This window comes from Molothrus aeneus, chromosome 19 (assembly GCF_037042795.1).
Source record: "Molothrus aeneus isolate 106 chromosome 19, BPBGC_Maene_1.0, whole genome shotgun sequence".
NCBI lineage: Eukaryota > Metazoa > Chordata > Aves > Passeriformes > Icteridae > Molothrus > Molothrus aeneus.
In genome coordinates, this window is record NC_089664.1 from 9,169,809 (window position 1) to 9,182,251 (window position 12,443).

Here is a 12,443-nt window from a genome sequence, read left to right on the forward strand (position 1 = left end):
GACACAGCCCCTGACCTCTGTCCTGGGTGGGTCACAGCCCCTGATCTCTGTCCTGGGTGGGTCACAGCCCCTGATCTCTGTCCTGAGTAGGACACAGCCCCTGATCTCTGTCCTGGGTGGGTCACAGCCCCTGATCTCTGTCCTGGTGGGTCACAGCCCCTGATCTCTGTCCTGAGTGGGACACAGCCCCTGATCTCTGTCCTGGTGGGTCACAGCCCCTGCCCTCACTCCTGCCCGGCCACAGCTGCCCCACCCCTGTGCCCGGGGGAACTGGTACCACCCCACACAGGTTTGCTAAAAGTGCTTCCTTAGAGGCTCAGACTAAAAATCCACTTAAAAACCGAGTTTAAAAGGGACGGTGTGGGCCATCACTGTCCCCAGAGATGTTCCTGGCCCTGGGGAGGGCCAGGTGCTGGTGCCACCCGGTGTCACTGCTCAATGGTACCAGTCCCACTCGGGCAGGACCTGGACCCCAACTCCCACCTGGCCGTTCCTGGGTGCTTTATTTGGGGATCCCAGTCCTGGTCCCCAGAGTGTCCCCCTGCATTTCCCAGCCTCACAGGCTGAGCTGTCCCGCTGAGTGGAGCCTGTCCCCGGCCAGATGAGCCATCCCAGGGGACAGCCCCCAGCCGGCCCCGGCCCGCAGGACCCAGGGGAGGGGAGGGTGGTCGGGGCTGGGTGCCTCGGGGTTCGGGGCTCGCTGGGGGCTCCACGGCCGCCCCCAGGAGCGGGCGAAAGTCCCGGTGCCGCCGTCGGCAGGAGCATATGTGAGTTTGGAGGCACCCGCCCCTAAGCTGCTTTTATTAATTTGTAATCCCCTGCGAGCAGGAGGTAAAGGGATTCGGGGGATTAACGGGCTCACAGTAACAACCACAATTATCAGCTCCGGCTGCCTGCGGCAAGCGGTGCACACGGGCACGGGGCTCTGCCCGGACAAACACGGCCCCGCGCCCCCGGGAGCGCAGCGAGAGCTCCGCACACGCGGGAACGCGACAGAAACTGGGACAGAGCCCAGGCACAGGCTACGGGCACACGCACCCCACACATCGCACCCCACACATCCCGCACCCCACACCTGCGGCCACGGTCAGACCCCAGCCCGGCCCCCCGCGCTCCCGCACAGCTCCGGGACCGCCGCGCTCACAGAAACCCCGCCCGGCCCCGCGTGTTCCGCACACACAACTCCGTCCGTGTCCGCCCCGTCTTCAATTAGCGCAATTAACCTCCTGCAGCCGCCGCTGGCCGCGGGTCAGGCACCCGCTACCTCTCGGCGTTCGTTAATTAATTAGCGGCGGGGAAAGAGCCCTCCCGCTGCCCAAGGGCGGCGTCGGGGGAGCCCCGCACCGCGGGGACAAACGAAATCTGGGCTCGGAGGCGGCCGGCGGGGCCCGGGAGGAGGCTCCCCCCGACGGCGGCTCCCCCGACCCCCTTCGTGGGACCGCCGGGGGATTCGCGGGGACCCCGGGGCCGCTTTGCGCCCGAGGGCGGCGGCTGTAGCCCGAGCCCACGCGTCGGACGCGGCCACGCGTGGGACGGTGGGGACAGCGCTCCCTCGGCCGCTTTTGTGATGCTAAAGAGGCCGGCGCTGAACCGCGGCCCAGCTGCGGCCCGGTGCCGCCCCCGGCCCGCCCCCCGCGCCCCCCCGCTCCGCCCAGCCCCGCGCCGCTCCCTGCGCGCCCCTCCGCGCCGCTCCGCCACTCCTCCGCAGCCACCCGCGCACTTCGGACGGCGCCCACGGAGGCCGCGATGCTGCTGGAGCGGGTCCGCGCCGGTTCGGAGAAGGCAGCGGAGCTCTGCCCCTTCCCGCGGAGCCCAGGTGAGGGGGAGGCGCGCACATCTCCGCGTCCCCCCGCGGAGGCAGCGGCGGCTGCTCTGGGCCCGGCCGTGCTCCGTCTGTGTCCCGGGGGCACCGTCGGGGCCGCGCTCGGGGCTGGCTGCGGGGAAGGGCGGCCCGACGGCATCGGGGGATCCGTCCCGCCCGTCCCGCTCCGTCCCGCGCTCTCCCTCGCTCCCTCCTGCCTCGTCCCCGGTATCAGAGCCCCTCTCGCTGCCGGCCCCGCGGCTGCTCCAGGTCCCCGTCGATCCCGGGGAAAAGCGGCGCTCACGGGAGCCCTGCCCGGCCCGGCGGAGCGGCGGCTCCTGCCCCGGGGTCCCACCGCTGCCCGCTCAACGAGGACAGGGACGAGACGGGGACTTCTCGCTGCCCGACGGTTCCCCCTGACTGCGGGGACCCCCCGCGCCCCCCTGCCCGGTTCCCACGCGGCTTTTTTCTCTACTTTAAAAAACCCCGTTAATTCTTCTTTTAAACGTTTTTTCGTCCCGTTGAACGAACGGGGCCAGCCCTGGCGGGGCGGGGAGAACCGGGCTGCGCTCCCCCGGGGCTCCGGGGCTCAACGGGGGAGCCCGAGCCGGGTTCGGGGCAGCGGGTCCGGTCCCAGAGCAGGACCGTCCCGGTTCTCGCCAACATCGAAAGCTGTCGATGGGTCTTAAAAAAAAAAGAATCAACGACGAATCGGGGTGGGGGCCCCGCCGGTGAGTGGGGACAGAGGTGTCACCGTGAGCGGGACCGCCCGCGGTCGCCGTGAACGGGCCGGTGCCCCGGGTCCTACCCCGGTTCGCCTTTCCGTGAGTGTCCCCGTGGGCTCTCCGCGGTGCGCACATCGCGGCAGCTGCGCCTCTGACCCGGCAACCGGGAGCTGCTCGAGCTCCCCAGGGGCGGAGGCGACACCGCCGAAATCGAGCCCCGGTAGAACGAAGGACGCGCAAACTCCGTTTTCCCGCAGGACACGACGCTCGTTCACGGCCCCGCGCTCCTGGGCTCCGTCGGGGCCCGGGGAGGTGGCGGGGAGGGCTCGGCGGGGCTTACCGTGGCCGAGGGCCGGTCCTGGGGGATTCGCGCCGCCGGGGGGGCCGAACCGTGGGGTGCTTTGCCCGGACCGGGGGCAAATCCCGGGGTTCGCAGCTCACAACGAGCTCGGGGCAGCGGCCGGAGCTGCCTCCCCCGGCGCGACCCCCGCCCGCCGCCGGCCCCGTCGGGGTTCGTTTCCGGGGCCCCGGAGCCGCGTCCCTGTCGCCGGGCGCAGCCGGGAAGGGGCGGCGGGAGGGGATGCGCCTCCGGCCCCGGGGGCGGGGGGGATTAAATACAGCGCGCCGCGATGCCCTCCCTGCCCGGCGCTTCAGATCGGCACCGGCGACAAGGGCCGGCGTCTAAAAATAACCCGCTTTAGCGAATTAAATCCCCGGCGGCGCGGGGCTGGCAGCGCCCGGAGCGGGGCACGGCAGCCGCTGATTTGGGGGGGCCCGGCGGGGGGAGAGCGGCGGTTCCGTGCCCGGCCCGGCGGCGGGGCTGGGGCCGGCGGCAGCTGCGCCCCGCGGAAGATGCGCCAGAGCCCGCGGCCCGCCTGAGGGAGCGGAGCTGCCGCGGCCTGCCGATCGCCATGCAGCGTAAGAGCCGCGGACCGGGCTGGACCGGGACATTGCCGGGCTGTGCCGTGCCGCCGTGCCCGGACATTGCCGGGCTGTGCCGTGCCCGCTGCCGGGGCTCCGTCCTGGCCGGGGCCGCTGCCGCTGTTGGGGTTGTTTGTTTGGACGCGGTGAATTGTTAAGGATAACGATTATCACCTCCACCTCTTACCCCTGTGCACGGCGATCCAGCTCCTATATCTACATAGAATTATCTTTACATAGAAATACTCTCGTGTCCGTACCCATCTGTTCCTGTACAGCCGTGTCATACATCTCTCTGCCTCTATTTATGCCGATATATCTGTATTTATGTACCTCATATCCATATTTTCACCTACTTATCTCTATCTATACCTATATACTGAAATCTATATATTTATGTCTATATATCTGTACATTTCGTTCTCTATATGCTGTATCTGTTTATTTTTATATCTCTATTTCTCCATAACTGTATCCTTATCTCTTTCTGTGCAATCGCTGTCGGTATCTAGAGGGGGACGGGACAAGACTGCTGCATTTTTATTTTCAGTGCAATTCTCGTAATTTTTGGTAGTTTCTTTCCCCACCCTATTGGGGTTCCCCCGCCATTGCACGCAGGTGAATTTTGGAACTTTAGGAAAAGGAAAAAGAGCCTGGGATAATTACAGCTTTGCCGGCGGCTCGCTCGGGGGGTTTAATTCCGTTTCCATCACTTCCCTTCTTGTTTATCCCGGTTCTCCCGGGCACTTCTCCCGGCGTGTGCTCGGCCCGGGCGTTCGCTGCTCTCCACGACGCCACGATAACGAATTTGAACGAATAATGCTTTTTTTCGTGCTGTTCCTCGGGCCAGCCCCGGGTCCGCCGTCGGTCGGTGGCAGCCCCGGGGCTGCGGGCCGGGCCGGTCGGGGATGCGGATGGGCCAGCGGGGCCATCGGGGCTGACGGGGGCTCCCTCCCCGCAGAGATCCCGCTGTGCGCCGGCTGCAACCAGCACATCGTGGACAGGTTCATCCTCAAAGTCCTGGACCGGCACTGGCACAGCAAGTGCCTGAAATGCTCCGACTGCCAGACGCAGCTGGCCGAGAAGTGCTTCAGCCGCGGGGACGGCGTCTACTGCAAGGAAGATTTCTTCAAGTGCGTGGGAAGGGCCGGGGGGCGGCCGGGGCCGGGCGGGTGTCACAGCGCGGGCAGCCCGGGGTTCAGCACCGGGACAGCGGCACCGGCAGCAGCACCGCGGACAGCGCCGGGGCCGGCGGGGACCGTGCCCGGCCTCCCCCGGCTCAGCGGCCGCCGCTTGTCCCCCATGCTCAGGCGCTTCGGGACGAAGTGTGCCGCCTGCCAGCAGGGCATCCCCCCGACCCAGGTGGTGCGCCGGGCACAGGACTTCGTTTACCACCTGCACTGCTTCGCCTGCATCGTCTGCAAGCGGCAGCTGGCCACCGGCGACGAGTTCTACCTCATGGAGGACAGCAGGCTGGTCTGCAAGGCGGACTACGAGACGGCCAAGCAGAGAGGTACCCTTGCCCCGTCCCTTTCACCCCGAGGGCAGCGGGGGGCGGCCCGGGGCGCTCCTGCCCTCCGGGACAGGCTCACACACCGGGCGGGAGGGCCCGGGGAGGGTCGGGGGTCTCCCGTGGTAACTTCACCCCTAACTCGCCCCGTGTCGGCAGAGGCTGAGTCTACGGCCAAGAGGCCCCGCACCACCATCACGGCCAAGCAGCTGGAGACCCTCAAAAACGCTTATAACAACTCGCCCAAACCGGCGCGGCACGTCCGGGAGCAGCTCTCGTCGGAGACGGGGCTGGACATGCGGGTGGTGCAGGTGAGAGCGGGGTCCGGGCGGGCCGGGCCGGGGCGGCGGGCGGGGAGCGGCCCCGCAGGCTCGGAGCTCCCCGGCGTGCCCCGCTCGCAGGTCTGGTTCCAGAACCGCAGGGCCAAGGAGAAAAGGCTGAAGAAGGACGCGGGGAGGCAGCGGTGGGGGCAGTACTTCAGGAACATGAAGCGATCCCGGGGGACATCCAAGTCCGACAAGGACAGCATCCAGGAGGAGGGGCCCGACAGCGACGCCGAGGTTTCCTTCACAGGTCGGTGCCCGCAGCCCCGGGCTGTGTCCTCCCCGCAAAGCTGCTACCGTGCCCCGGCTGCTTTCACCCGCTCGGGGCCGCGGTGGGAATTTGCGGCAATAAAAGAGCGGGTGAAGCCGAGCGGCCGAGGCGAGAGAGGGGCAGAGCCGCGGATTCCCCGCGGGGCGGAACCGGAGCCGCGGCAGCGAGGGGCGGCCGGGCCCGGGCACGGCACGGGAGGCACCGTTCTGCCTCCGGCCGGGCCCCAAAGCTGCGGCAGGAGCAGGGAGAGCTCCCCGAGCAGCGCTGCAGGGTCAGAGCCGCTGCTCAGACACGGCCTTTCCAAGGGATTCTTGGAAATACAAAACCGGGAAGCCCAGAACCACTGAATGTTTCTATGGGAAAATGAGTGCGGGTTTTGTTTCTTTTTTTTAGTCTTATTTAGGGATGGTTTTATTTGTGCAGTTGCTCACTAGGACTCTTCAGTCCTGTGGGAGCTGTTCCTGTGCTGCAAAAAGGAAATTGGTGCACGTTAGGCAGCTTCTGCAGCAGTGTCCCCCTTTTGGGGCCGAGATTTCTGGTGACAAGACCAGGAGAGACCAAGAGCAGCTCACCCCACACTCTCCATCCCTGCAGGGGCAGGGCCCCGGGCCAGGTTACATTTGCAGGAAGATGTTCTACACAATCCCAGCTCCATCCCAAATTTTTGTATTTTTAGGAATGGGAGAGAAACTGAAATGCAAACCTCTGTAAATATTTACACAGACTATGTATTTATAAACACACACTTTTTCATCTCAGCTCCTTGCCCGTGCTCCTAAAAACTATTTGATTTTCAGTCTGTTTATGCACACTGTGTATCAGCTCATTAAATATGAATAGTCTATAAATAATAACTAAAAAATGTCAAACAATTATTGAGAGCTCGATGCCACAAACAGGTTTGTATCCCCGGCAACAGAGCAGCTCTCACTGTTCTTAAAGCTCCTAACAAATACAAACAATTTTTGCTGGGAACTTAAAAAATATTGCTCATTTTTCAGGAGTGTTTTTAAGCCATACAAATACATTCTGTGTTCCTGTGGCTTCATTACCCTGTTTCTGAGGAGACAAATGTAATATTTTAGTATCTCTTTTCCTGAGCAATGGGGAATTTATCTTCCATTGGTTCAGGTAGTTCCTAAAAGTGATATCAAAATTCAGGATAAACCTCAAAACCAAATAGAAATGAAAGGTAGAAAGACATTGAAACAAAACAGAAGGTGGAAGACATTCACTTCCCCTTTAAAGAATTATTTTTAAATCACAGTTTTATATTTTAATATGTACTTTGCATGCATATTTTTAAAATCCAAGATGTATTAGATGTTTGTGCTCGGGAAAAAAAATAATAATCCCATGGCTGCCTATGAAGATTTATCAACAAGGATGGGAATAATAAGGAATTACAAGAGGAAGAGCGTGACTGCTCAGCTCCCATCCTTTTAATCTATGTATACCCAGAGTCTGCAGGAGTTCCTGGGTGACCGGTGCTCTTCCATTAAACCAGGTGTTTTCCCTTGCAGATGAGCCCTCCATGTCGGAAATGAGCCATTCCAACGGGATTTACAGCACCCTGAGCGAAGCCTCGCCGGCGCTGGGGCGGCAGGCGGGCACCAACGGGAGCTTTGCCCTGGAGCACGGCGGGATCCCGGCCCAGGAGCCGTTCCACGACCTGCGCTCCGCCAGCCCCTACGGCATCCCCCCGTCCCCGACGTCCCTGCAGGCACTGCCAGGCCACCAGCCCTTGATCTCCAGCTTGGTGTACCCAGACAACGGCTTGGCCATCATGGGACAGAGCGGACCAGGGGTGCCCCAGCCCATGAGGGTCCTGGCTGGGAATGGACCGAGCTCCGACCTCTCCACCGGCAGCAGCGGGGGGTACCCGGATTTCCCGGCCAGCCCGGCCTCCTGGCTGGATGAGGTCGACCACGCTCAGTTTTGATACAGGGGCCACCCCCAGGCAGTGGGAAGGGAAAGGACTCGGTGCTGTTAAATGTCACCTGCTCTTGGAAAGGACAGAGGGATGAGCCGTGAGTGCCGTGACGCGGAGGGAGCAGAGGGGATTTCGGAGATGAGCCTGGCATGATGGTGATGATGATGATGATGATGATGATGATGATGATGGACAAAGGCCCTGGCACTGCAGCCACTGGCACCCGGAGCGTCCCAACCAAACTGACTCTCGTGTCTTTACCAAACACCAGGACTTGTGCTTTACAGATTTGATAGGAGGTATTTTGCATTTTGTTGTCGGTGCATTCTCCAAAGCGAGGACTTGCTCCGTCACCCATCCACACCGAAACATTTTTAAGGGAAAATAAAATCCTCATCCATGGTGAAAGGTGTGACAATGTCTATATTTCTATAGGAGAAATGTTCATAGTGAATCACTTCAGAAATCCATGGTAGGAAACTTCTCTGTTCTTCCAACAGATTTTTTAAAAGTGCACCAATGCGGTATGTTTTGTTTTACTTTGAATTTACATTAACTTTTCTAAAACAAAATGCTCTTTAATATGCCAATCATTTATCAACAACCCTTTTCCTTTGTAAAATGAAAATCATATGTTAATTCTGCTTCTCCCCTTTTTAATTTGTAGATTGCTAGGTTGACTCTTCCATATAAGCATTAAACCGTGAATAGATGTATTTATTACCAAGTAATTCCACGTTTATCACGAGGTCAAGAGGTGAATTTTCTTGACCCAGGGACACCGGTGGTGGATCTGGGTTGTGGATCTTATGCTTTTCCTTGAAATTTCTTTGTATCAGTTTTACTGCAAAGTGTCTCAAAAATCACCCTGATGTCTTGTTGCCAAAAACCTTCTCGGGGGGTCGGTTTTAAGACGAGCCCTTCCCCAGGCACTGCTGGAGTGAGCAGCCCCTTCCCTGGGGACACATCCCTGCTCCAGGCATTTGTGTATTTCCACTGATTTCGTGCAAGCTGATTGTGAGGAAAGGCAAGACAATGTGTATATTGTTATCTGTAAAAATTATGGAATTAACTGTAGATTATGTGGATGTCCAGTGTCTTTTATTTATATTCTCACTCTCTGATGATCAAATACTTCAAGGTTACAAATAAATTTGTCAGCTAAACTTTACATAGTCTTTTGCTAAATTCACATCAATATCAGCAAATAAAAAACCTGAAATTAAAAGCTCTTAAAACTTGATGCCATAATTGAACAAAGTGTTGAAATATTCCTTTTCAACAGAGGAGCAAACCCACGGATGTAGAAATGCTTTGGAACAAAAAAAAAAGGAGGACAGGGAGGCTGGCAGTCCTTGGGAGATCTGAACAGGATTGTTCTGGCTTTGATCATATTTTTGATGGGACATTGTTCTTTTTCAGCATTTGTGGCAAAGGTGATGGCTGATGAAAATAGAGTCTGATGTTGTCTGTCTGCAGAAAGTTGTGAACGTGAAACACAGATATGGAAATATTTCAATCAGAAAGAAAGGGAAGAATTTCCTAAGGGAATCAGTTTGACCAAACATTTATAGATATTTTTATATGTATGTATGTATGTATATGTATATTTACACACGAATACATATCCAGATAAGCACACACATCCACATGTCCGTGGTCACGCTGCTGGGAGCGCAGTGCAGGCTGTGCTGAGCTCTCTGCTGCGAGGATCTGAGGACAGACACTTTTTGTCACACGTGGGCTCTGAGGTTCTCACTGCCCTGGGAATTCAGGGAATATTTGCACCGGGATTTTCCAGTGCCCATGAAGCAGCAGCACAGCCCTGGTGCTGCCCCAGTACCTGCGGGTGCCCTGTGGGCTGACAGCACCTGGCACAACCCCCATGCCCCGGGGCACACCTGGAACATCCCGGATTTTATTCCTCACCTTTCCTAAAGGACACATGGCACTGCTTGGGTGGTTTGGGGGCTGTGCTGCCCACAATGCCCATCACCCCCTCCTGCCTTTCCCTCCAGGTTCTGCTCTCAGGGAGCACAAGGAACCTGCCCAAAGCAGAGCTGGTCCATGGGCACGGCTTTAGGGAAGAATTGCTCACCCAACAGAGAAATTCCCTCTTTTCTCTCCAGGAGATTCACTCCATGAGCCAAGGCAGGGACAGGAGAAATCCCAGGCAAAAATTTGTTTCCTTCAGTTGTGAGCTCCTGAGTCCAGAGCTGGGCTCAGCAGCTTCTCCTTCCTTCTCCAGAAGTGAATAATAAAGAGACAACTGTTGCTGCCAGCCTGCAGTTACATCACAGGGACATTTCTTAAGGAAATTTATGGAGTAAATAGAAAACTGTGGGATTTAAAACAAGCAGATTGCAGAACTTCACTGAAAGAGAAAAGAAGAGTTTGTATTTTCAATAATTCAGTATCCAGAAATGCCCTCAGCAAATCTAGGAAGGTGTTTTGCATCAAAATTTTGGCAGTTCAAGTATTCATAATATTTTCATATAAAAGACTAAAAAAATACTTTGAAATACTCTTATTTACTAAAAATTAAGAAATAACAACAGAAAGACAGAAATGCAGTTGGTTTTAGGATAATTCTTGTTGTTATAAAAACAGTCTAATAACTGTAGTAATCAAACCTGTGTTTTATAGATATTTTTCTCATCATTTCCCGCCCAGTAAATAACGGGTGCTGCTGCTCCTCTGCCCCTGGGATTTCCCAGGGGATGGCTGAATTTAAGAAAGGAAGAAATGCAAATTTCCCTTTGCCTTTGTGCTTTGCTCAGAAAGGCAGAACGGGGCTGGAAGTTGCTGGTGCTTGTGCTGTTCTGAACAGGGAGATGAGCTCTGAGTGTCCTGAGCTCAAATTCAGGGATTGCATTTCAGCCTCTCCTTTCAGGGCCGAGGCTCAAGGATTCCATTAATATAAATGCTTTCTTCCCATTAAAAAGAAAACCAATTTGAAAGAGGCAAATAAAACTAACACTGTCCAACTGACTGACAGCTTGTAAAACCCAGGCAGAGTTAGGAAGAGGAGGTTTGCACTGCTCAATTTGCAGGTGGCTTTACAACCTCCACTGATTTCCATTAGTGCATGACATGGGAGGCAGGAAATTTTTTGTGTTCTCAATGAGAAAGTCTACCTTTTTCTTTTTCTTTTTCTTTTTCTTTTTCTTTTTCTTTTTCTTTTTCTTTTTCTTTTTCTTTTTCTTTTTCTTTTTCCCCCCAAACAACATATGCACCTTTGTGCCTCAACTTGTGTTCCCTACAGAAATGTTTAAATTTTATGCCAAACAGTAAATGCAGCTTATTTTTTTCTTCTTTGGATTTCCCATGTGAGGCCAATGAAACCAAATCCCTCATGCCCAGGGGACAGACACCTCCTCTCCTGTCCAGTCTGATCCAGGGGAGGAGGTGACAAAAGGGCACCAAGAGCTTGGGCACAGAGCTTGGGGACCTCAGTGCCCCTTTTGGGGGTGTGGGCCAGGTGAAACCCCTCATGCACAGGGAGAGGGAAGGTGGACATGGCCAGCTCATCCTCAGGTCCCTCTGGTGGCTTCTCCCAGATGTACCAGAGCATCTGAGCAAAGGTGTTACCACCACCCTCATGTCCCACCTCACCTCCCCCTGCCCAAATCACCATCCTCAGGAACAAGGCAGCAAAACCCCCAGATCCTCCTCCTGCAGCACAGGCAGAGCTGCTGGGTAGCAGGAGGGAGAGTCCCAGAGATTTGGCCTCAGTAAATATTCCAGCAAAAGTGCTGCCTGTCAACAGGAAACTTCATCAGCAGCTGCCCACAGCTCAGCAAAAGCAAATTCCACACGGTTTTTAGCTCCCTGGTTCTTCTTCCACCGAGGCCTGAAGGGTGTCCTTGTCTCTCCAGGGAGGGCAGAGCCAGTGTCAGGCTGGACACAAGTCCTGCATCCCACTCCCACCCAGGCCCTGGCCTCTTCCAGCTCCTCTGCAGAGCCTGGAAAAAGGCTCCGAGTCAGCTGGAGGCGAGTAAATCATTCCTGACAGCTACATCTCTACAGGGCAGTTAGAATTAATGTAACAATTTGGCGTTTAATGAAGCAACAACATGCTGGGCTGCAGAGAATAGCTGGGACCTGCTGCAGTCATCTTATAATCCCGGAGGGACCCAAACGGCAGCGGCTCCATCAGATGCCGACTTGTCAGGCTGAGCAAACGGCCAGGAGGGGACAGCGAGGGACAGAGGAGCGGCCGGGAGGGGACAGCCCCTCCTGCTGGGGGACAGGCAGCTGAGCACGGCCCCAGGACCGAGCCCGGAGCCCAAATCCCCTGTGCTGCCGGGGTGGGCTCAGCCCTGGACAGCGGGAGCATCCCCGGGCATCGCCTGCCCGGAGCTCGGGGAGTGCTCGGCCTGAGGGGTCGCAGAGATGCTGAAAAATGGTTTTTGTGTAAAAAAAATATTTTGTGAACCTTGTCTAAGAGGAGTAGAGAACTAAATTAGCACTGGAGGGGGGAACTGCAGAACAATGTTTCCTAAATGAAAACCAGCTCGATCAGGTGCTCTGCATCCCAAAGCCAGATTTCTGCACAAGTTGCAGGTATTCAGCCCTTTGCAGGATAAGGCCTTTTAAAAGCGCTCCCTGCATGGAGGAGGGGGAGAGGGGGCATGAATGCAAATGACTTTGGAGACAATCTCCCATTTCCCATGTATATACACACGCTCTCAAAGCACCGCAGGCTGCAGCAGCTTGGATGCTTTAAAATAAATCATGCAGTGCTTTTTTTTTTTTTTTTTTTTTTTTGCTTGCTTGCTTGGTTTTAAATGAAAGCACAGCACAAAACAACATCCCCTCAGTCCCAACCCAGCCGTGCTGGAGCTCCTCTCTGGGGCTGGCTGCTGTGTGTGTGTGGCCATAAACCTCCCCAGGTTTTGTTGTGAAGCCTCACGGTCAGCGGCTTTAAGGGCTTGACAGGTTTATAAAGTGCTGAGT

At 56.6% G+C, this 12,443-nt stretch overlaps 1 protein-coding gene across 1 annotated transcript; it reads left to right on the plus strand.

Moving 5' to 3' along the window:
• Positions 1-1,746: 1,746 nt before the first annotated feature.
• On the plus strand, positions 1,747-7,493 carry LHX3 (LIM homeobox 3). Its single transcript, XM_066563009.1, has 6 exons — positions 1,747-1,816; positions 4,409-4,580; positions 4,758-4,960; positions 5,117-5,268; positions 5,359-5,530; positions 7,075-7,493. The coding sequence occupies exons 1-6, from the start codon at positions 1,747-1,749 to the stop codon at positions 7,491-7,493; spliced, it is 1,188 nt and encodes a 395-aa protein (XP_066419106.1).
• Positions 7,494-12,443: the final 4,950 nt, after the last annotated feature.

Bases quoted from the DNA above. Each gene is read 5' to 3' on its own strand.
- LHX3 (XM_066563009.1), top strand. From the start codon at position 1,747: ATGCTGCTGGAGCGGGTCCGCGCCGGTTCGGAGAAGGCAGCGGAGCTC. The intron at 4,581-4,757 runs GTGCGTGGGAAG...CCCCATGCTCAG, and splicing joins TGCAAGGAAGATTTCTTCAA to GCGCTTCGGGACGAAGTGTG. The intron at 5,531-7,074 runs GTCGGTGCCCGC...TTTCCCTTGCAG, and splicing joins CGCCGAGGTTTCCTTCACAG to ATGAGCCCTCCATGTCGGAA.